The sequence below is a fragment of the Pieris rapae genome, chromosome 1 (genome assembly GCF_905147795.1).
Source record: "Pieris rapae chromosome 1, ilPieRapa1.1, whole genome shotgun sequence".
In the NCBI taxonomy this organism is placed as follows: domain Eukaryota; kingdom Metazoa; phylum Arthropoda; class Insecta; order Lepidoptera; family Pieridae; genus Pieris; species Pieris rapae.
The window spans coordinates 7205048-7226147 of record NC_059509.1 but is presented as its reverse complement, the minus strand read 5'-3'; the positions used below and the strand labels follow the sequence as shown (position 1 = coordinate 7226147).

The 21100-nt window shown below is 33.1% G+C and overlaps 3 protein-coding genes across 3 annotated transcripts; 2 read left to right on the top strand and 1 right to left on the bottom strand.

Annotated features, from left to right (window-relative positions):
- Positions 1 to 42: 42 nt before the first annotated feature.
- LOC110994388 (mitochondrial ribonuclease P protein 1 homolog) lies at positions 43 to 2187 on the top strand. Its single transcript, XM_045628065.1, has 5 exons — positions 43 to 571; positions 671 to 891; positions 984 to 1132; positions 1349 to 1715; positions 1814 to 2187. Exons 1-5 carry the CDS (start codon positions 427 to 429, stop codon positions 2171 to 2173), a joined length of 1242 nt encoding a protein of 413 aa, XP_045484021.1. The 5' UTR covers positions 43 to 426; the 3' UTR covers positions 2174 to 2187.
- Positions 2175 to 15187, bottom strand: LOC110994391. The gene is made up of 17 exons (XM_022260997.2): positions 14732 to 15187; positions 14069 to 14230; positions 11986 to 13732; positions 11584 to 11764; positions 10478 to 10675; positions 9446 to 9952; positions 7782 to 8114; positions 7558 to 7710; positions 7314 to 7438; positions 6804 to 7244; positions 6299 to 6558; positions 5712 to 5827; positions 5051 to 5259; positions 4328 to 4538; positions 3394 to 3520; positions 3096 to 3271; positions 2175 to 2840 (listed from the first exon to the last, which is right to left on the bottom strand). The coding sequence occupies exons 1-17, from the start codon at positions 14862 to 14864 to the stop codon at positions 2682 to 2684; spliced, it is 5238 nt and encodes a 1745-aa protein (XP_022116689.2). The 5' UTR covers positions 14865 to 15187; the 3' UTR covers positions 2175 to 2681.
- A 1447-nt stretch (positions 15188 to 16634) lies between these two features.
- LOC110994358 (eukaryotic translation initiation factor 3 subunit E) lies at positions 16635 to 21071 on the top strand. The gene is made up of 9 exons (XM_022260956.2): positions 16635 to 16818; positions 16907 to 17023; positions 17098 to 17265; positions 17620 to 17742; positions 19417 to 19658; positions 19775 to 19909; positions 20059 to 20253; positions 20398 to 20629; positions 20973 to 21071. Exons 1-9 carry the CDS (start codon positions 16723 to 16725, stop codon positions 20997 to 20999), a joined length of 1335 nt encoding a protein of 444 aa, XP_022116648.1. The 5' UTR covers positions 16635 to 16722; the 3' UTR covers positions 21000 to 21071.
- The last annotated feature ends 29 nt before the right edge of the window (positions 21072 to 21100 follow it).

The window sequence follows — 21100 nt, the reverse complement described above, 5'->3', positions numbered from 1 at the left end:
TCAAAGTTTATGCATTATTGTTTTTATAAAAATAAATCTATGCGTGACTTAAGTTTTCCTTAAATATCATGAAAACAGATTCATTAGAAGCATAGGTTTCAAAATCGGAAAGATTCTCGGAATTACTAAAACAAGGTCGGATTGATCATCCCTAGACGATAACAAATAAGTCCAACAATAACTCGTTGTAATCTCTATATTGTAATTTTTAATATTATCTTGTAGATTTTAAATAGGATACCCAATACTTACACACGTGAATTACACATAGTTTATGAAGATATTATAAAGTATAAATCCAATCGCATTTTTCACCGTTGCCGTATATTTTTCTGAATGTTAATAAAAACGTATATAATTTAATATATAAATAACTTAATAAAATTTTTACTACTAAGTTGTTCATATCTTTTTTATAGTTTCATCATGTATTGTGTAAAATCTTTAATTACTCATATAGGACACATGAACTTAAAAAACCTTATGATAAAACCTAGAGTTATAAAACGAAACTTTATTAAAATATCTCGTAGTTACTCATCAAAACTTGTTGAAGATGAGGATGATACAGGTATAATATTTATTTTTTCTAATGTTTTTTATCTAATTTGGCAAATTTGCTAATAATTTAATACTTTCAAGTTTAACCTCACTTTCCTTACTTTTCTAGAAAATATTGTTCATGATATATGTAAAGGGGATCCTGAAAAAGAGAAGAAATTAAGAGTGTTGATGTTGGAAGTAGAAGTAATGAGGCAAGATGGAAGAACAGCCCCAGATAGAATGAATACATCCAATTGGGAATATTTATTAGAACTTAAGTCTCGAAATCAAAGAGCCAGCTATCTGACTTACTTATGGAAAAATGAAATGTCAAAAATAAATCAAAAAGTATGATTATTACTTTATATACTTTTACTTATCTAGCAATAATACTATGTTAAAAATTATGTTTGTGTGTATGACTTTTTAAAATATTTAAGGCCCGGAAAGAAGCTAGAAGAAAAGAGTTGGATGAAATGGATGAAGTAGAAGCTAAAGAATTTCCAGATGACTTATTGTATGGTATAAAACATCTATCTCTTTTTCTACGCATTCGAGACCAATCAATAAATAATTTTGATAATTATAGGTAATTATTAAATTGTTGCATTAATGTATACATTAAAAATCAGAAATGTTTATACTGCCATGTTGGTATATCAACAGCAGCTTCACATTACATCAGGTGGTGGATATATAATTATGTATTTAGGCTGGAATAAAAATACATCTAAGATGTGTGTGTTTTTAAATTGTTTTTCTCGATATTATTAAACATCATATTTACCATAAATAATATTTCCAGAGCTCTTCAAGCATTGACGTATGGTCAATCAGTAATAATCGATTGTTCATATGAAGAGCACATGGTTAATAGAGAAATATTAAACGCTGCCAAACAATTGACCTATGTATTTGGTGATAATAGGTTGCATAAAGAACCCTTTAATGTAGTTTTATGCAATGTTAATAAAGAAGGAAAATTTATGGAACAATTTAGGAAAAATGTACCTTCTTTGGAAGAACCCTGGTTTCCATTAAATATTCATACTACATCTTATTTGGACTTATTTCCAAAAGAAAAATTAGTTTACCTGACACCTCACTGCAGAGAAGAATTAACATATTTTGATCATGATGCTGTATATATAATTGGTTGTATGGTGGATAAGGTTTGTACATTTTCAAAACTGCTTATTATAGTGAGTATGTAGGTTTAGATATAGTTATTTTTATACATAAAAATAATTTTTACTTGTTTAAATTTCAGATGAATAATGAACCTCATTCCTTAGCAAAAGCAAAGAGAGATGGAATCAAAATGGCCAAACTTCCTCTTGATAGATACTTAGAATGGGCACCAGGTTCCAAAAAGAATTTAAATATTAATCATATGATCCCAATACTTTTGGATTTGAAGTCAACAGGAGACTGGGATTACTCATTGAGACATATACCTAGACGAAAATTAATGGAAACAAAAATAAAAGCTTTTCAAAATAAATTACAAAAGTCAGGAAAGATAAATGATATTAAAAGTTACATGAACCTGCGTATGAGTGATAGAAGGGTTTTCCAGGATAAACGAAAAACATCTAAGAAGTCACTCTATGATGATGAAAATATATAAGTTGTATTCTTAAATCTTTATTTCATTCATGACATAAACCTTATGATTAAATTATAGTTTTTAAGTAAAAATATTTATTCTAAATTTTGTACAAGAAAACAATTGATACAAACTTATATTAAACATGTATATATTGATTATATACATACTTTTCTCTTGCATTATTTTATCACTCAAATCAATTGATTGAAAAACCAATTTATACAATTTATCACTTAAATTGAGAACATCCAAATGTTTGCTTATTGCACATAAAACTGACAAAAATGCTATGCATCTATTACATTTAATTGTGGAAGTATAATAATATTGTAAGTTAAAAATTAAGACAACATTAAACATACTTGTGTGATCCCTCTATTATAATCTACACTGGTTTCGAATTAAAATGTGTACATGCTAGACCAGCCTGTGACCAAGATGTCTTTAAACATTGTTTTATCCAAGTCACGAGAATAGCTCAAATATTTTAAACTAAATCTTATAATTCTTATTGAGAAGCCTAGTCTTAGGGCATGTTCGTGCGCATGTCGACATCTGCGACGCTTTCCGAGCGCTGTTTGATTGTGGCAAGTATCTCTTGGAGGTTTGAAGGTAGCGCTATATCTGCTAACGGAACACCTCGAGGGGCAGGCGACAATGGGCGTGATGGTGAATAAGCTTCATTCTGGAAATATATATTTTTTAATACAAATATTAGATTTTGTCATCTGTCAAAAGAATGTGTCAACGATAAAAGATTAATGCCAATATAATTAGATTAATGGATCCGAATGTTATAGTATCTATAGAAAGAGAATTGTCGAGGAATTTCAGGTAGTTCAAGAGCCAAATTATCCTTTTGGTTATGTTTATAACACCATAGGTTTTTATTCCTCAAAGGATACAAAAATTTTAGCAAACTAAATATATAAATACACACATCAGCACTGTGAACTGAGGAATCTGCTTGGGCCATTTTGAATATTTGCTGTTTCTGTTCCTCAATCTGTCTGTTGAGCTCTTCCATTTTGTTACGGAGGTTGTGCGTGGGAAGGGCAGACGCTCCAATGCTGCTATTTGATGAACCAGGACTGTAGGGCTCATCATCATCGGCCGCTGTTTAAAAAAAAAATATTTTTGGCTATAAATTCGCCAATATCTCAGGATATCAGATTTTCAGACTCACTTGTTGTATATATAAAGTAAAATATAATTTATTTATATTATGAAAATCATACCTAATGAAGCAGCAATTTTGTCCTTCACGGTTGAAGAGAGCAAAGAAGATGTGTAAGACAAGTTCGTCGGCCGGTTGCGAGGTGACAAAGGCGGCGTGTATGACTTCTTGCGAGATTCTCGTGCCAACTGAATAGAAAAGTAATGTTTGCAATGTATATATATTATATAAGTATATCTAATTAAAATTGTTGTTGTGGTTATAGGTTCTTTATGACAGTAATTACTACGGTATGCATGAGACGTATAAAGTAATTATGGATACATACATTATGTAACAATATGCTTTATTAGTTGATTTATGACAAAAACTTAAAGAAAAAAAAATCAAAGAGATATTTAGGGTGTTTGGAAGATAAAAGTTCCGAATAAGAAACAGCGTTTCATGACGAATAGCGCTATCTGACAGTCGTGAAACAACAATAGTGTTAATCCTACAAATAAGTAATCAATAGCTTATTTGGAATGTATCCGGACATTGTGAACATACCTTATATTGTATTATATATTCTTTTTTAATTTAATTATATATTTTCAAACTAAGTATAGTTCTTTATTATTAAAAAAATGTGTGATTCTTCAAGGATTAATTTCATGGGACAAGTGAAATATAAACCTTAATATTTATAATAATTTACTTAAATAAGGGATCTAAAGTCGTCATTGTACTTGATATATGGTATATCATTGAATAGAGGAAATATGGTTTAAAACTACTAGATATTTTATCTTAAGAAATACTTTAGTATCACATGCTCTACAGATTTTATAAAGGCAAAAAATAACTTCAAAACAAGGAACCACTAACTTTTATATATTTAATGCTAGTGATCAAGTGTGGCGTATAACAGGCCTTTCTATACAAATAAAATGAACAACAATAAATAACGTCTTTATTTACAATACCCTATCGAACACCATTCGATGTTAACTGACCTTAGCTGGTATTAAATCTTTGGGAATGTGAGTAGGCGGTCGTTTCTTCCTTTGTCTTATTATAATTGCGATTAAAAGGTGTGTCTTGACGTCACCGAGGCCCGGCCCGTCTAGTGGAAGAAGAACGGGCGGCAAAGCCTTATTCGCCGACAAAGGAAGAATGTAAAAGTCCTTCACGGTGGCTGTATTCGTCACCTTCACCACACCCAATCTGTAAAAAAATTGCATTTCGATTTAAACAAATTTTATATTTCATTAAACCCACCATTCATCTATAGACTCATCTAAAATTTTAATTTTCCTATACATTTCTCTGCCAATAATTTGCAAAAAGTTAATACTGGAAGTATGTTATGAAGTTCTTTTTTTATGCAGGTTTTGTTTTGACGTTTATTTTGATTTGTGTTTTTCATTACTTCTCTCTAAAACCCAAGAAGAGAAGAAAACGAGGTAGACAATTTCGAAGGTGGGAAGAGGAAATAAAAACCGTAACTGGGAAAATATGGACGAGGAAAGAACAGAGCAGAATGGAAAGAAATGGCGGAAGACTGCCAAAGTTGGGCAAACAGACAGTTTGTCGGACTCACTAAGAGACTTGTTTAAGATTGACATTTATGTAAAATTACTGTCTGAATAAAGAATTATATTACTATTAAATATATTATTAATTGGCAAAAAGTTTTAAAAAATTCATGTAAAAACATCAATATTTGAAATACACACCTATTTCGACTACTTAAATAGCTATAGAGTGCAATGTATTGCATTCTCTCCTCATCATTGGCTGCTTGTAGTCGTAAAATGACAATATCCTTATTGCTGGTGCGCTTCATTTTCCCAATATAATCCCACACTGTATCTGGGTTTATTCTGCCAACTATATCCAGTTCTGCTGATAAGTCATCTTCCAAGTCTACTGCGTTACCTGATACCTGGACAAATAAATTTTAATCAAAAATTCAAAATCATTATTCTATAAAGTACATATAGATAAATGATTTTTTATTTATTTATTTATTTATCACTACATTTTTCTTACTTAACAGTAATTACTTATACGATAGAATTCCAAAATCCCACACCAACTATTCTAGATAAAAACATAAAAAAATTAAACTTATATTCCTAAATCTATCTATCCATAACTAACAATATAACAATTTTAAATAGTAGATGAAATGTTTGTTGATTGTTGCGGGCCTTTTAAGGGTTTGGTATGCCCTTTTCTCGAAGATTCTTAAGTAGAATTTGTTCGGACTTCAGAGGGCAGCATGACACAAGTTCAATGGGAACATATAAAAGTTATTGTTATAAGCATCCCTAAGACGCATCTAAACTGAATAAACGAATTTTGATTTGATTTGAATAGTGAAAGTATTATTACCTCATGCGCAGCAACATAAAACCGAGCGACATCCACCATATTGATGCAACCATTCCAAACTGTCACTGCGGCATTATCCACTGTGCTACTGGGCTCTTGGTCACTTTCTACTTCAGCTGAAATTATAATCAAATATGTTGAATTTAATTTTTATTATTTATATATAATTTAAATTTTCCATACTCCTCCGAAACGACTCGACCGATTCTTATGAAATTTATCATGCATATTCAGCAGAGCTGAGAATCGTTTACTATCTATCTCACAAATCCCTAAGAGATAAGGGGTTTCCAGTACAATAATTTATTTTCTAGACAACCTTTTTTATTTATTTTTTTTATGATACAGCATAGAAAAATACAAACAACTCTTAATTTTTACCCCTCTACCCCCATTTTTCATTTGTAATTATCATGAACTCTAAGGTTCATACAGAAAAAAACGTGTTCATTCCGCAAAACCGAACACCGTCTCTGGGGTAGCATAGCAAAATATTCCATGTTGGTATGTACTAAAAAGGTAGGCTAGGCATGAAGGAGAAACAAAATTTTTGGGGGCAGCTAGTTTTACTGATAAAAAAAACTCACCCGCGGGCTTCTCCTTGTACACAGGCGGAGGCAGAGGAATATCGGTTTCCACGGCGAACGATTTCATTGAAGTAATATCTACATTGCCATATTCGCTGATCTCATTCTTGTATGTCTCCTCGTCGGTGTCTTCGCGTGACTTATGAAGATCATCCTCAGAAAACGCAGACGTTATCATCGGCTCATGAGGATCATATTCCGGATGTACTTCCTTCATCATTGCCGACTTTGGACGTTCAATCGAGTCTGAATCTGTTGAACTACGTCCATAATGTTAGTAATATATTCAAAAAGTTGTAGATAAAAAATTGTTGAACGGAACAGGTATTTATTAAATACGTTTTGTTTAAACCTTTCCTTTGTTACCAATTTTGAAATGGTAATCTTACAGTTAGATCAGGTAATTAGATAAATAAATAAATTAACAATATATTTGATTAAACATGTAATAAAAAATATTCATTTGAAATGTTTTTATTAAGCCCCAAATCCCGCTTACACTTACTCATTCTTATGTGTAACATTGTCTTGCGATCGGGAGCGATGTTTATCTTCGGCGACACTCTTGCGAGTGGATCGTGAGCGGCGACGGCGTTTCGTGCTATCCCGAGATGCAGAGCGTTCTCTATCCCGCTCTCGCCCACGGGACTCAGATCTCGAACGATCGCGAGATCGCTTTTTAGTCTTGGACGCACGCGAGCGAGACCTCCGCCTTTCTGAATCTCTCTCTTTCTCCAGTTTGCGCTCTTTGGATTCCGATCGATCAGATCTCGCCTTCTTGGAGCGTCTCGTTCTATGCTCTCTTTCGACCTCAGAGCGAGAGGACCTCGATTTCCTCTTTTCAGATTCTCGCTTTGTCTCACGATCCTTCTTGGAATGACTGGACTTTTTATTTTTAACCTTTTTACGGCTATTGCTGGATTTTTTATTTTCCTTCGCCTTAGTCCTAAAAGAAATTGAGTAAATTAGCAACGTATAAAACATTTTTCATACATTTCAGTAGAGTATTACCCACCCTTCGGCGTTATCAACCGGTGGAGGTAGACCGTCTCCCACGGCAACGTTTAATGCAGTTACTATTTCTTCAACCGGAACATTCGGATCTAATTCGGTTTGAACCGATTCTTTTTTCTCCATAACCTGAAACAGTTTCAGAGTCAAATTAAATCAATGAAAATTTAAGTAAAAAGTTTATTTTCAATATTGATATATTAATATTTAAATTTATTTCTTAAAATAATTTCAATTTAGTTTTCTACCTCTTCTCCTTTGTGCGTCTTTAATACATAAGTTTTGCTAGCAGCTAAAAGATCAATTTCAGATTTTTTAATCAATTCCAACTGATGTTTAGACTCTTCTTCTCTCCATTGGGCGAGCTCTTGGCTGGCCAATTCTTCCGGGGAAAGCCGCACCTGAATTATCATTTGATGAATTAACAAATAATTTTTTCGTAACGAATATCTCTTGGCATCTTGCAACTTACCAGTTCACCAGGCTTTAATTTCTTTTCGCATATTTTTCTCCACAACGATAAGTTCTTACGATCCTTGATATTAAACATCAAAGATCGATATTTAGCCTTGTACTTCATTCCTACGTCATGGTTAAAAAGCTCAAATAATTCAATTTCAGTATCGACCGCATACTCTTCTATTTCTTCTTCAGTCAACTTCTTTCCTTCATTTTCACTCATTCGTAAACTGATCTGCTCTTGTAAAGATTTCTTTACATTTTCACGTATTTCCTCTTCCGAGTCCATTTTCTTCTTGTCTTGCGTATCTTTGCGGCGCGATGCCGGTTGTGATACTGTGCTGGCCTATAGAGGAATGATTATCGTAAACACGTAAATTTTAACTTGTAATCAAAGAGCAAACAAATCAAGGTCAGTGACATTATATAAGGATGTAAATTATCCCGCCCGATGACTCGTTACACATAATACAATAGTTACTTGTTATTGTTTTAGGCACGTGGAGGGTGTACCTACTGCATTTTACGAGTGACAGACATTTTTAATTCATTAATTTTCGAATTTTGTGTCTTTTAATAATTACCTTAATTACAATTAAAAGGTATAATGTAATGAAGAACGATTTTAATGATTACCTATCTATACTAATATTATAAAGTGGAAAGGTTTGATTTTTTGTTTGTTTGTTTGTTTGTATGAATTGAATAGGCTCCGAAACTACTTGGCAGATTTGAAAAATTCTTTCACTGTTGGAAAGCTACATCATTCCTGAGTGACATAGGCTATATTTCATTTTCAAAAAAAATAGGCATCCTTACTAAAATTACGATAACATTAACATTTGTTTATTATTTGATACAATTCTAACAGATGGCGCTGAGTTAAAGGTAGTTTAGTTTAGGTCCGTGTCGTGGTACCAACGTTTCACATAAGTTCTCCTACGGTTTCCCTTGATTAATTTACTACTATGTAATATAACAAAAACCTTAGCCACAGCAACGCTTGGCCGAGTCTGCTAGTAATATATACAATGAAGAGGTTTAAAATAATTCAGAACGAAATTTTATATTTACATTGGATTACATGCGAATTTAATTTATAGTTTTGATTTTGAAAAATATAAAGATGCAATATTCGTTCATCACATAAATGGCCTAACATTATACGGTTAACACAATAGTCCTATTTAGGTTACGTCATTCCCAGCCAAGGCTTCTGAATAATAAATTACTATGGGCGCGGAAGATTTCTGTCATAAATACGAAGGATTTAAATTCAAGGCAACTCAGTCAAAAATTATCCTGTTACGTCATGTTTGCATAACATTTTTGCATATACAATAAAAAATACTTGTTAATAAATTTAATTATTAATTTTATTTTAAGTCTCCACATCTTCGTAAATGTTAGAGATTCTAATAATTTACAGGTCAAGCTGCCATTGAAATAATAAATAATTAAAAAACTACCTGGCGCCCGCTCATTACGCAGAGATGTATTTTTAGCTTAGCCCTAAATTAAAAAATATAAATTAACGGTTATGTATATTGCTATATTACGACTTAGGCGCACATTATTCTTTAAAATCGAAAACAGTATTAAACCATTCTTGGTGAAAAATCAAGACCAAACTTCATGTTTATACAATTTAATATATAGAAAATTAGCATAACTTACCTTTTCAACAGATAACTGCGATCGATTCAACGCCCTTTTCCTAACCTCGTTGGAGGCTTTAAGAGAGCTCTTAGGTGTTTCTATCAAATTCTGAACTGGTTTGGGTGTTGTTGGCGTCTTCGGTTGGGGCGTCTTCGGCTCCTCTCGAGTAGTTATTAATTTCAAGGTTCCCCTCGGCGTAACAGTTATTTTTGCTTGCTCTCGCGGGGCCATAAGTGATTTTGACTTTGTCTGTTTATATTCCAAATTGTCTTTGTGTTCTGTATTAATAATTTTCGGCGTCGGCGTTTCCTTTCTTGGTACTTTAGAAAAGTTGAGCGTAGTCTGAATTTTGTTTGAAACCTCAAGCGACTTCTTTCGCGCGGCATTTGGTTTTATCGAACTGAGCGTGCCAGGACGCACAACTTCAAACGTTGGGTTCTTTTGCAGCCAGCTCTTCAAGTTTTCCGCGGTTGGTGCATTCGGACCTGCTAATAACCTACCTGATTTCCTTTCATAGACGATTACCTAGAATTTGCATGTAAAGATAAATGGTGGCCAATTCTTGCAGTGTTAAGAAAGCAAGCATTGTTACACAAAAAATATACTCCAACCAAAATTATAGTCATTACGTATCTGCGACGGAGAGTTAAGATAGGTATAATATTATATACCTATAATGAGGATCTCTGCGTACATTTAAACAATTTATAAAAAAAAAAAACATTAAAAAAGCGTTAATTTAAGTTAACTGAACTGAACAAAATATTGAGTCACGTGACCCAAAACGGTCATAGATTACTCGAATCGACGATGACGTAGCATGCTTGTAAACAGTCTTCGCTTGTCTAATCTCAATACTGACTTGGAGTTATTTTTGTATGAATGAATTATTTATATTAACCTGAATTTTGTAATCTAATAAATATTAGAAAATCAAAAATATCTTTTTGTATAGGTTCTATTAATAGTCAATAAAAAAAAACCTGAAATAGTTTTAAAAATCATGTTAATTAGCGTGTCATAGCGGAAAAAAAAAATTATAAAACTTACCCTGGACTCGGAGGCTTTATCCGCAGGTTTACCCGGGACATCAGTTTTGGAGCCAAGCGAATCTTGCGCATGTTTTAGAATACATGAATCGCTACAATAGATGCTGCTTGCGCGAGCAGGTTTCTTGCACACGATACATCCAGCCTTCACTGCATCTTTCATCCCTTGGGGCATATCTAACTTTCTTTGAAGTGGCACCTGTGTGGTGTTAAAATATATACTTATATCTTTAAACGAGCAATTCTTGTATATATATATATATAATTGGAATCTCGGAATCGGCTCCAACGATTTTCATGAAATTTAGTATACAGAGGGTTTCGGGGGCGATAAACCGATCTATCTAGGAATAAATGATAGAAAATAACAAAAACGTGGTGTTTGAGAAGTCCCTATTCAAACTGAAAAATGTATCTTCCTGACATCTATCGGCGAATAATAATACTAATTTTTTTTCGCAATAAATTGCTTTAACGACACAACAACACTAAAGCTATTCCAGCATATATAATCTATATTGTTCATATTTCATCATTTTATTAGTATGTAATTCGTATTATATAATTTCCAAAAACACAATTTATAAATAAATAAAAATACCGAGCAAAGCTAGGCCATCCAGGTACTATAAAAATAAGATTCAACTTGAAGACTTTAAGATAATTTAAATTAAAAAAAACGTTATTATTTATATGTTCGTGAGTTTTCTAATAAAAAAAATACGGAAATAATTTTAAAGGAATAGAGCATAGATGACCTAGTGGCTTCAGCGTGCGACTATCATACTTATACATAGGTCGTAGGTTCGATCCCGTGCTGAACACTAATTTCTTTCTATGTACGCATTTAACATTTTCTCGAACGGTGAAGGAAAACATCGTGAGGAAACCGACATGTCTTAGACCCAAAAAGTCGACGACGCGATCGCTGGAGGCTGATCACCTACTTGCCTATTAGATTTAAATATGACCATGAAACAGATTAAGAAATCTGAGGCCAAGACCTAAATAGGTTGTAGCGCCATATATTTTTTTTAAAGGAATACATGATTCCTGACGGGGTATGGTATAAATCATTTTGACAAGTATTTGAAGTTATCCACATACCTTGGCTCCCTTGGGTGTATTCTTGACACACTTGGGACATCTCCATTCAATGCCCTGTTCCTCCATCTGCTGACCCATCGCTTTAGTGATGTTTACACACTTCCCATGGAACCAATCTTCACAGCCGTCACAGCATATCATGAAACGGTTATTGTGCGGCTGTTTGCATATACACCAAAGCCTGGGAATTTTTTTTATATTTTACAAATGTGTTTCAACTATCATAAATGAATGTCTGAGAATGTGTTGTTAATATTTTTAACAACTATCTATAAGAACACACTGGTGAAAAGTGAAAAACAGTTTTTCACTTCAATACCTTAAATATTCGTTCCTTTTGTTTGAATACATCAAATGATTTTTTGTAAACGTATTCAAATAATTTAAAAATGTATGTATTACCTGTTTGGGTCATCTTCGGAATTCCAGCTCTCTTGCGATTCACCAGATTTCTCAATCACTGGGGAACTTACTGGTTGATCTATCTTCTTCACCAGTTTCTTATTGCTGTATTGTTTTGAGGCTTGTGCTTGATGAAGAAGAGGCTCTGGTGTCATAGGCACTTGCTGAACAATAGAGGAGGGCACGTCCGGCACAATCGGTGGCTCCCCTTGGGTTTTCCTCTTTGAAGATCTGGTCGCTGGTGCTTCAATTGGTGGCAAAGTTATCACCCTGCCATCTTTTCTCACAATTTCTATAGGATCCTTCTTTGGTAATAAGCACTTAGGTTTTGTTGGGCTTGGAGGATATACCGGAGATTGCATCTGCAAGTGTAATTGTTGAGCTTGCGGTTGCGTCACCTGTGGATTAAATGGCTGGACTGGCTGATGAACTTTGGGTATTGAATCAACCTTGCCAAGTACTTGTTTGTCCAAAACCTCCTGTAAATTTTCAGAACTTTCAACCAGTTGTGCCACATGCATTAGAATATCCTCCGTCAAGCCATCTTCCTCTGGCTGTAGTCCAACCAACAGATCTAAGGTCGGTGAGAGTGGACCTGCTAATCCTGGACTATTAATGACATTAGCAGCCGTAATACTGGGATTTACTTTAGTAGTTGTATCTTGAAGAATCTGAGCCAAACTTGCATCATCCAGTTGAGGTATTGGATCGTAAGCCTTTACCTTATCAGTGATATTTGCTATCTTCTTTACATACGGTTTTGGAGTTTTACTTTCCATGTTTTCAAGTGCTTTAGAAACTTCCATAGTTCTATCAGTGGCGGATTCCAGAGACCTACACTCATTCTGTTTTTTATTAACAGGGCTTGTTTCCTTAACAGGAATCTTATTCTCAGTAGAGACCCTTCTAATGACATCTGGTGTGGAAAACAATGATGTCATATCCGATAATAGTGCTGACACATGAGCGGGGGTTTTCTTTTCCCTCTTAATAACTTTTGTATTTGGTTTTGGTGTGCCTTTCATCTGTTCTGTTATTGTTTGTGATGGAGGTGTAGATGGAATTATTTCTTTAGGACCAAGAATTTCTGCATCATGTTGTTTCTTTGGCAAAATGAGGCTTCTGCTTAGATTTTTCTCTTTCATTTCTTTTTTGAGTATATTTTTGTTGGCCTTTAACCTTGATGCTATTTTTGGCTCTAATTTATTTCCTTTAGGCAACTGAGCTTTTAAAATTCTTGGTTTCATTTTAGGTTTTCGCATTTTCTGAGGCAATGATCTATCTTTAGAGTCTTTATAATCTGAATCAGAGTCCCTATCTGGAGCACTATCGCCAGAAGAACTTTGTGAAGAGGAGTCATTTTGGTCATCTGACTTTACAGGCTCCAACTTCTTTACAATTGGTGACAGGGTCTTAGCTTTTGATAGGATAGGCAATGATTTATTAAGAGCATCTTTGCCTTTAATGACCACAGAGGGTTCAGCAGGAGTAAATATTATCTTTTTACCTTTAGGCAATATTTTTTGATCCAGAATTGAAATTTTCTTTGGATTGGTCACTGGTTTCGGAGGAGGTTGATGTGTTATTTCAATTATGGGATCATCAAATGTTGTAAATGATTCACTCTTTTGTGGTAATATTTGACTTGGTGAAGTAAGTGGAGTATAACAATGATCATTATGAAAGCCAATAAGACTATTTTCTCTTGTTTCAATGCGTAATGATTGCAACATTTCAGCCCCACTATCTGAAATAGATTTATTTGATATGAATAATCTGGACACCAATTTAGTTTAAAATTGTAGTTTAGTTACAGAAGGAAACAGCTTGTGTAAAACAAATATAGGTGTTGTAAGTAGTTGAACATGGTTCATTAAGAAAGTGACAAAAATATTTAAGATTAGACACATGAAATTTGTCAGTACAATTTCATTATAACCTGAGAATGTTCATTCAAATAAATTTGATACAATACATTTGTAAGTAAGTGTTATTTATGTTGAACTTAAACATTAATTACTTATTTAAAGAAAAAGGAGGTTAAATTAAAAGTTTAATATTGAATTCTAAAAGGCCATATTACCATATTTAATTATACTGTCTGGTTCATCATAGTAGCTGTCAACAGATAATGTAACATGCGGAACTTTATCATCTTCATTTTCAGAGTCAGTTGCATCATCAGGCCTGCCTTCGTGACCAACTCTAACTACACTTATACCTGCCGCTTGGGAACCATCACTACCTGAAAATGTTTTAAAATGTCCATACATTAATTTTGTAATTTGTAACTTGCTAAGGGAGCTAGCTTATCTACAACTTTATTATTACAAGCTGATGACTATCCATACTTTTATTCTGCAAGGAGGTCATACTACAGTCAAACAGTCTGGACAAATTTAAAACAGAATCAATAGAGAGTACGCTTCATATTGAATGCAAAGTTATTAAACACGTCTAATTACTTTCCCGCCAAAAAGTACATACATTTTGACATTAAACCTAATAACCAAATTAATCAATTTGGTATACATTTGTATGTAAAATGTTCGCGATAATAGAAAGAGGTAATCATATTATGTATTAAATTAACGATAAAGATGCCATAACTTAAAGTTACCTTTAAACCCTATGAGTAAGATTATGGGAACCGAGTTGACACCTAAATAATTACTGATCTTTCTATAAGAAATTGCAGTTTTAGAAAAATATATATCAGTACGTATGTAATTGAATGAAATCTTACCCATTAATGTGCCAAGTAATTTTTGATCTACTGATAGAGATCCATCCTTATTTACAATAACAACCACCGAATTGTCAGTTTTGGTAGATGGTCCATTTAAGTCCGTGTAGTTTGTAATAACAGTGTTAGACATTGTGATAAACTATTTAATACACGTTTAATAAGGCACAAAAACTCTCTTTTTAGCCCATTTTCGCTTTATTAGATGCATCGCGTCTGTCTATAAAAACATTAGCCGCCATTTTGCGCCATCCCAATATGGGAATTAGTAAAATGTACACAAAATGTATCTTGACTAACGTAATCAACCAAATAATATAGTAGAAATTAAACACATTTGGTATTGAGCACCTATACAGTTTCTAATAACTAATATTTAAATGTTTAAATTCGCGAATTCTCTTAAAAGCACACTACGCATTCGACACCATAACACGCAGTTTGGCCAACATAAGCAGAAGCCCAGAAGGTATTACGTAGATGTCCTATACTACAGAGTAGTAACCCTACTATATCTACCGTCAGTGAGAATTATAGTAACTATAGTCTGTTTTTTTTTTAATGGAATCGCACTGTTGGCCTTAAGGGCCTTTACAGCTCAGCACGGGCTGTTTTGGCGAGCTCAGCTCAGACTGAAAGGGTGGTGTACCCGCGACTCGCGCAAGAGCGTCTCCTGTGAGACTCAAATCACTAATCAGTCAATCGCCTGAAGGGCAGGACGGAAGGTCACTGGAGTGAGCGAAGTACGAAGTAAATGTCCTCGCCTTCCCCGGTGAAGGCGGCTTTTTACCCTAGTCTGATGTTTATTGCTACTGTTATTATTTTTGGCCACGGCTTTTAATTTGTCGTTTGCTATTGTGATTGGATCATCCGGATCCGTTAGTACGTGTCGGGGCCTCCTGCGAGCCTCTTTAGTTGGGAAGGGGAACTAGAGTCTGAACTCTTGAGTTACTATATTATATAGGTTCCAGCATTTAAATAGAGGATTATTTTCCAAATAGTTATTTAAATTTCTGAAGTCTATCTAATCAATCCAAATGGTTAAAAAAAAAGGTAAATTTAGGTACGTTTAATAATTACCGTGTTTATTTCATTAAAAAAACTACAAAATTTAACAGCTCATTTTATCTACTCAAGCAGTCTATTCTTTAGACAATAATTTTATTATTTTTTATATGGAATTATAATAATATTGACACACTTAACTATACATCGCTTGTCACCAAATATTAGTCTAGTAGAATGATGATACGTTATACATAAAATAATAATTGTTTCTGTATATATTTAATTCTATTGATAATTCAAGACCAATACACATACGAAATATTGTTACTTGATACTTTTTAGCGCATTTTGTGGTTGGTCCTATTTTTTTAAATTTTGTTTTTTATGTTAACAAGACTATTACATCATTAAAGTTTGGCAGTAATGATGTTGATTTTTAATACAAAGAGTTGAAAGTACTGGCGGCTGGTCCCTTTTTCCGCACATACTCTCCATCTACAGCTTATTCATTTTGACGTGACACCGACCTAAAATTCGATGAAATCGGCTGCACGCATAAAAAAACATGACATGCGGCGTTACCTCGCTATGTGGCGATCCATCTAAAATTTGATGTGCAAGCGAGAAAGCAGAGCGACAAAAGGGCACAAGTTCGTTGAAAAATTTACATAATTGTATTTATGCGTACAAATAAATGTAATTTGATTAATTCAATTGTGATTCCATTTACCTCCTTCTCTATATCCACACAAAATATCTATCAAAAAATTAAAATAAATTTCTTTATCCATTCGATTCGACTTGATAGCTGTTCACAGAGCACAGTCATAATCAACTCTTAGTTTGACAACACACAATTTTGATTTATAATTTTAGTCTGTTTTTTATTTCTTACCTTTCGAAATTCGAGGCTCTCGAGTCTCGACGTTTTTAACACGAGAGCATTTTTGGTTAATAAGTTGGTTGAGTATCAAAAAATAAACATGAGTTACTCCAAGTTTGACCTTACCTTTAAAATAGGTCAATATCTAGATCGGCATCTAGTTTTTCCACTACTAGAGTTCTTAGCAGCAAAAGAGGTATATTAACTACTAGACGTCTCTCATGATTTCAGCATGCCAGATGCTTTACTGTCATGCATTACTGCAATTTTATATATTTTTGCAGACATATGATCAATCTGAGCTACTACAGGCTAAGTTGGAAATCCTAAGTAAAACCAACATGATAGATTATGTGATTGATATAAGAAAAATGTTGTATCCTGATGAAGACACCCCTGAGGTAATTTAGGGATTTACTTTTTGAATGTATTACACCTGTAATATGTATTTTGATATATTTTCATCTGAATCCAGGAAATAAAATCACGCAGAGGTGTGGTTTTGTCACAATTGCAAGAATTACAAGATGCTGTAGAGCCGGTACTTCGGTTAATGCAAAGAGATGATGTCATGAAGACAGTTGAGACCATGAGGGATCCCAAAACTCTTATAAATTACTTGACAACTAATAAGGAGTTTGAGGTAAACACTATCATTCTAATCTTATCCAACTTAAAATTTCAGTATCGACCATGTTAGCTAACCAGCTGTACAAAGACTTACCTCTATAGCTGGTTAGCTAAACTTAGAAACAGGATTTTGATATTTGTGCAGTGACTTGATTTTTTAAGAGTGCCATTAAATTATCTGCTTCTATCTATCTGTAACTAGAACTGAAGATAAATTTAGTGTCTTCAACATTTACACACAATTAATTGTGAATTACTTATTACTTGTTCTCTTAAAATTATGGTGTGTTATGGAATTTAATCTTGAGGCATTAAAAACACATGTGACAACTTTGTTAGAGGATAATGAAATGTTATTTAATTACAGTTCAGAATTGATATGATCGACAGCATGTATCGTTTGGCCAAATACAGATATGAATGTGGTAATTATGTGGAATCTGCATCATACTTATATTTTTGCCAATTGGTGATGTCCCCTACAGAAAAGGTATTATTAACTTTTTACTACTTTGTTTCACAATAATAATATAATCATTTTATTTATTATATCTTTATTTGTACATATGTACATATAAAAGGATGGTGGATTTTTTTTAAATGTTTTGGCAAGAGAATTTCAAAAACTGGAAGTAATAAAAATCAGAACATTATAATATTATTAAATATATTTATTATTAAATTAAATTTTTATGGTTATATTATAATTATATACCTTAGTTATGGACTTGATGACTGGAACCAGCCATGAATCTGGTTTCTATGTGTTGTAAGTTGTAAATTTTCTGGAAAACATTCACCACAAGATTCACATTGATGCACCATTACTTTTGGATATTTGTCACTGCAAAATTTAGTAATGAAGTGACCCATCTTGTACCTAAAAAACATTAACATAGCATAATTTTTTTAATACTTAAATTTATTTGATATCAATCTATAGTGTAGGTACCTGTGATTATATAGGTGATCATAACTTTTGAACTTCCGGTCACAAGTATTGCAAAGTAACATTTTTGGCAATGAAAACTTATAACACATTACAAGCCAAGGACACAAAACCCAATGCTGCATTGCTATTTTATAATTATCAAATGATATTTTGCATGCATTACATTCATAGTTTTTTTTAGTTAAATGTGATTTAGAATGTTTGACGAGTCTTGGTATACTTGTGTAGACTTTTTCACAAAATTCACATTGTAGTAGTAGAGAAGTTTTTATTTCTCTAATGCAGTCTTTGTTTTCTGTGTTACAACAAAATTTAGAATGCTTTAATGCAAGTTCCTGATGAGGCCAAACTTGAAAACATTCAGTACAAGTCCAAACTATTTGCCAGCGCGGCTGTTTTTCCAGGGTGCCATGTCTCATAACATAATGTCGTCTTAAACCAGTTTCATACACAAAAGAAGTCCCACAGATTTCACAGGGATATGATCGTAGGGTTTTGGTAGATGAAATGTCAAACATTTCCTTTTTCTTTGTATAGTTTAAAGTTCTGTTAAGTTTATGAATATTTTCCATAATTCTTGCATTGTTCTCTTTTACTCTTTCAAGGCTATACTCCAGAGGATTGATATCGTGTAATATATCTTTAGGTGATATATTTATCAATTGGCAGTCTCCTGTAGAAGAGATTTTTATGTTTGGGCATATATTTTTTGTATCAGGTTTAACTTGCCATTCTTGAGGTGTACATATACCTTTGAAGCTGGAACTAATTTCTTTTGCACAGGACCTTAAATCAAAATTATTAATATCATCTTCAAAAGCCTTTTCTACTATCATTTGTGATTTTTCTATATCTTTTTTCTTCAAATCCATAATCCCATCAGTCCACTTACTAAATGTGCATTTATCATTTTCGAAAACAATACATAATGATTTTGAATTAATTCCTTCTTCATTTTTCTGTATTATTAATTTGCTCAACATTTTAAATATAGTAATTTTTTCAATTTACTATATTGAAATGTTTGAAATTTCCTTTAAATATTTGACATGCATGTCAGTCATTATATGTTAATAGTTAATCATATAAAAACTTTTCTGGAATATTAAGTTTTTCATACATTTTATTTTCAAGTCCTTCCCATTCTAGTAGAATAATATTTTTTATAAAAAAAATTATATCACAAATGTCTTAGTAATATGATTTTTTTAGAATTACCTACCTGTACTTTGGGGGAAGTTGGCTAGTGAAATTCTAGTCCAAAACTGGGATGGAGCATTAGATGATTTGAACAAGCTTCGTGAATTCATCGATAATGGTGCGGGAGGCGCCACAGCTACTAATATGCAAGCATTGCAACAACGCACTTGGCTGGTCCACTGGTCACTATTTGTGTTCTTCAACCACGCTAAGGGACGTGACCTCATTATTGAAACATTCTTATACAGACCATTGTAAGTTTACGCAATCCTTTCTAATTACGCTTAAATATTAATTAAGGTCATAGAAAACACTGACTAAAAAGGTCACCTGCAATTGCACTCTGAATTTATATGTTGGTACTTTTTAGGTACTTGAACGCTATTCAAACCATGTGCCCCCACATACTTCGATACTTAGCAACAGCAGTCATTATCAATCGTTCACGAAGAAACGCTCTGAAGGATCTTGTTAAGGTGATCCAACAAGAAGCCTACACGTACAGGTAGACTTCATTTTTTAACATAATACATATAAAAAAGATATAAAAATACTTTGATTTGATGGATTATATTTAGCCATGCAATTTATTTATTGATTGTAAGTGTTATGTATTTATGTTATATGTTAATTAATAATTAAAAATTGTTTTAGGGACCCTATCACTGAGTTTATTGAACATCTGTATGTGAATTTTGATTTTGAAGCAGCTCGTAGGAAGTTAAATCAGTGCCAAGCTGTACTTTCAACAGATTTCTTCCTCATTGCTTGTCTGGAGGAATTCGTTGAAAACGCCAGATTGATGATTTTCGAAACTTTCTGCCGCATCCATCAAGTTATCAGTATAGGGTAAGTGAAACCTTGTTGTTGTAGAAATAAATAAGTGTAAGTCTTGGATTGCAAAAACGTTTAGTGGAACTTCTAACTGGAAAGTTTAGTAATATGTACTTGCATTGTATTTATGTAGAAATGAATTATCTTTTTTATTCCCAGCATGTTAGCAGAGAACTTGAGTATGCAGCCAGATGAAGCTGAATGTTGGATCGTAAACCTGATCCGTAACGCGCGTTTGGACGCCAAGATAGATTCAAAGTTAGGTCACGTGGTGATGGGGGCTCAACCACTCTCTCCTTATCAGCAGCTTGTCGAACGTATCGACTCTCTTTCCGTACGCTCAGAAGCTCTAACATCCTTGGTTGAAAGAAAGCAGAAAGTGCGCACAGATGTGAGTTCTACAATATTACATTTTTATTCATATGGTTTAATTTGATGTTCTTGTAATATTATATATTTTACTTTCAACAAGTACATACTATACTTTATTTAATAGTTATAAGCAATCTAATCAAACCCTCTGACCAATGTAATTCATATCTAGCAGTGGGTTTGTTTTGAGGGATGTTAATATTTATACTAAAGTGGAATGTTCAAAAAACATCTTACGGAGTTCCACACGACGACGACGCTCGGTAGTCGCTAGTGTGGGGGGTTTCTCTTATTCTTTAGCTCTAAGGAAAATAACAATTTATCATAAAAAAACTCTATGTATGCATTTTCTCAAATTTCAGATACGCTGGGGAGGTCAAGAATTCTAACTTGAAGTATATGTCAGAAATATTTATCTTTATAAATGAAAGACTTTTATAAAATATAGATATTGACACAAATGCATTGTTTTTTTTAAACTACTAAAATC

Excerpts from the sequence above, each read along its gene's own strand:
- LOC110994391 (XM_022260997.2), bottom strand. The coding sequence starts at position 14,864 with ATGTCTAACACTGTTATTACAAACTACACGGACTTAAATGGACCATCT. Across the intron at positions 7,245-7,313 it reads CCGGTTGATAACGCCGAAGG|GACTAAGGCGAAGGAAAATA; the intron begins GTGGGTAATACT and ends AATTTCTTTTAG. Across the intron at positions 6,559-6,803 it reads AATGTTACACATAAGAATGA|TTCAACAGATTCAGACTCGA; the intron begins GTAAGTGTAAGC and ends TTATGGACGTAG.
- LOC110994388 (XM_045628065.1), top strand. The coding sequence starts at position 427 with ATGTATTGTGTAAAATCTTTAATTACTCATATAGGACACATGAACTTA. Across the intron at positions 572-670 it reads TGAAGATGAGGATGATACAG|AAAATATTGTTCATGATATA; the intron begins GTATAATATTTA and ends TTACTTTTCTAG. Across the intron at positions 1,716-1,813 it reads TTGGTTGTATGGTGGATAAG|ATGAATAATGAACCTCATTC; the intron begins GTTTGTACATTT and ends TTTAAATTTCAG.
- LOC110994358 (XM_022260956.2), top strand. The coding sequence starts at position 16,723 with ATGAGTTACTCCAAGTTTGACCTTACCTTTAAAATAGGTCAATATCTA. Across the intron at positions 17,743-19,416 it reads TGATGTCCCCTACAGAAAAG|AATTACCTACCTGTACTTTG; the intron begins GTATTATTAACT and ends TGATTTTTTTAG. Across the intron at positions 19,910-20,058 it reads CAAGAAGCCTACACGTACAG|GGACCCTATCACTGAGTTTA; the intron begins GTAGACTTCATT and ends AAATTGTTTTAG.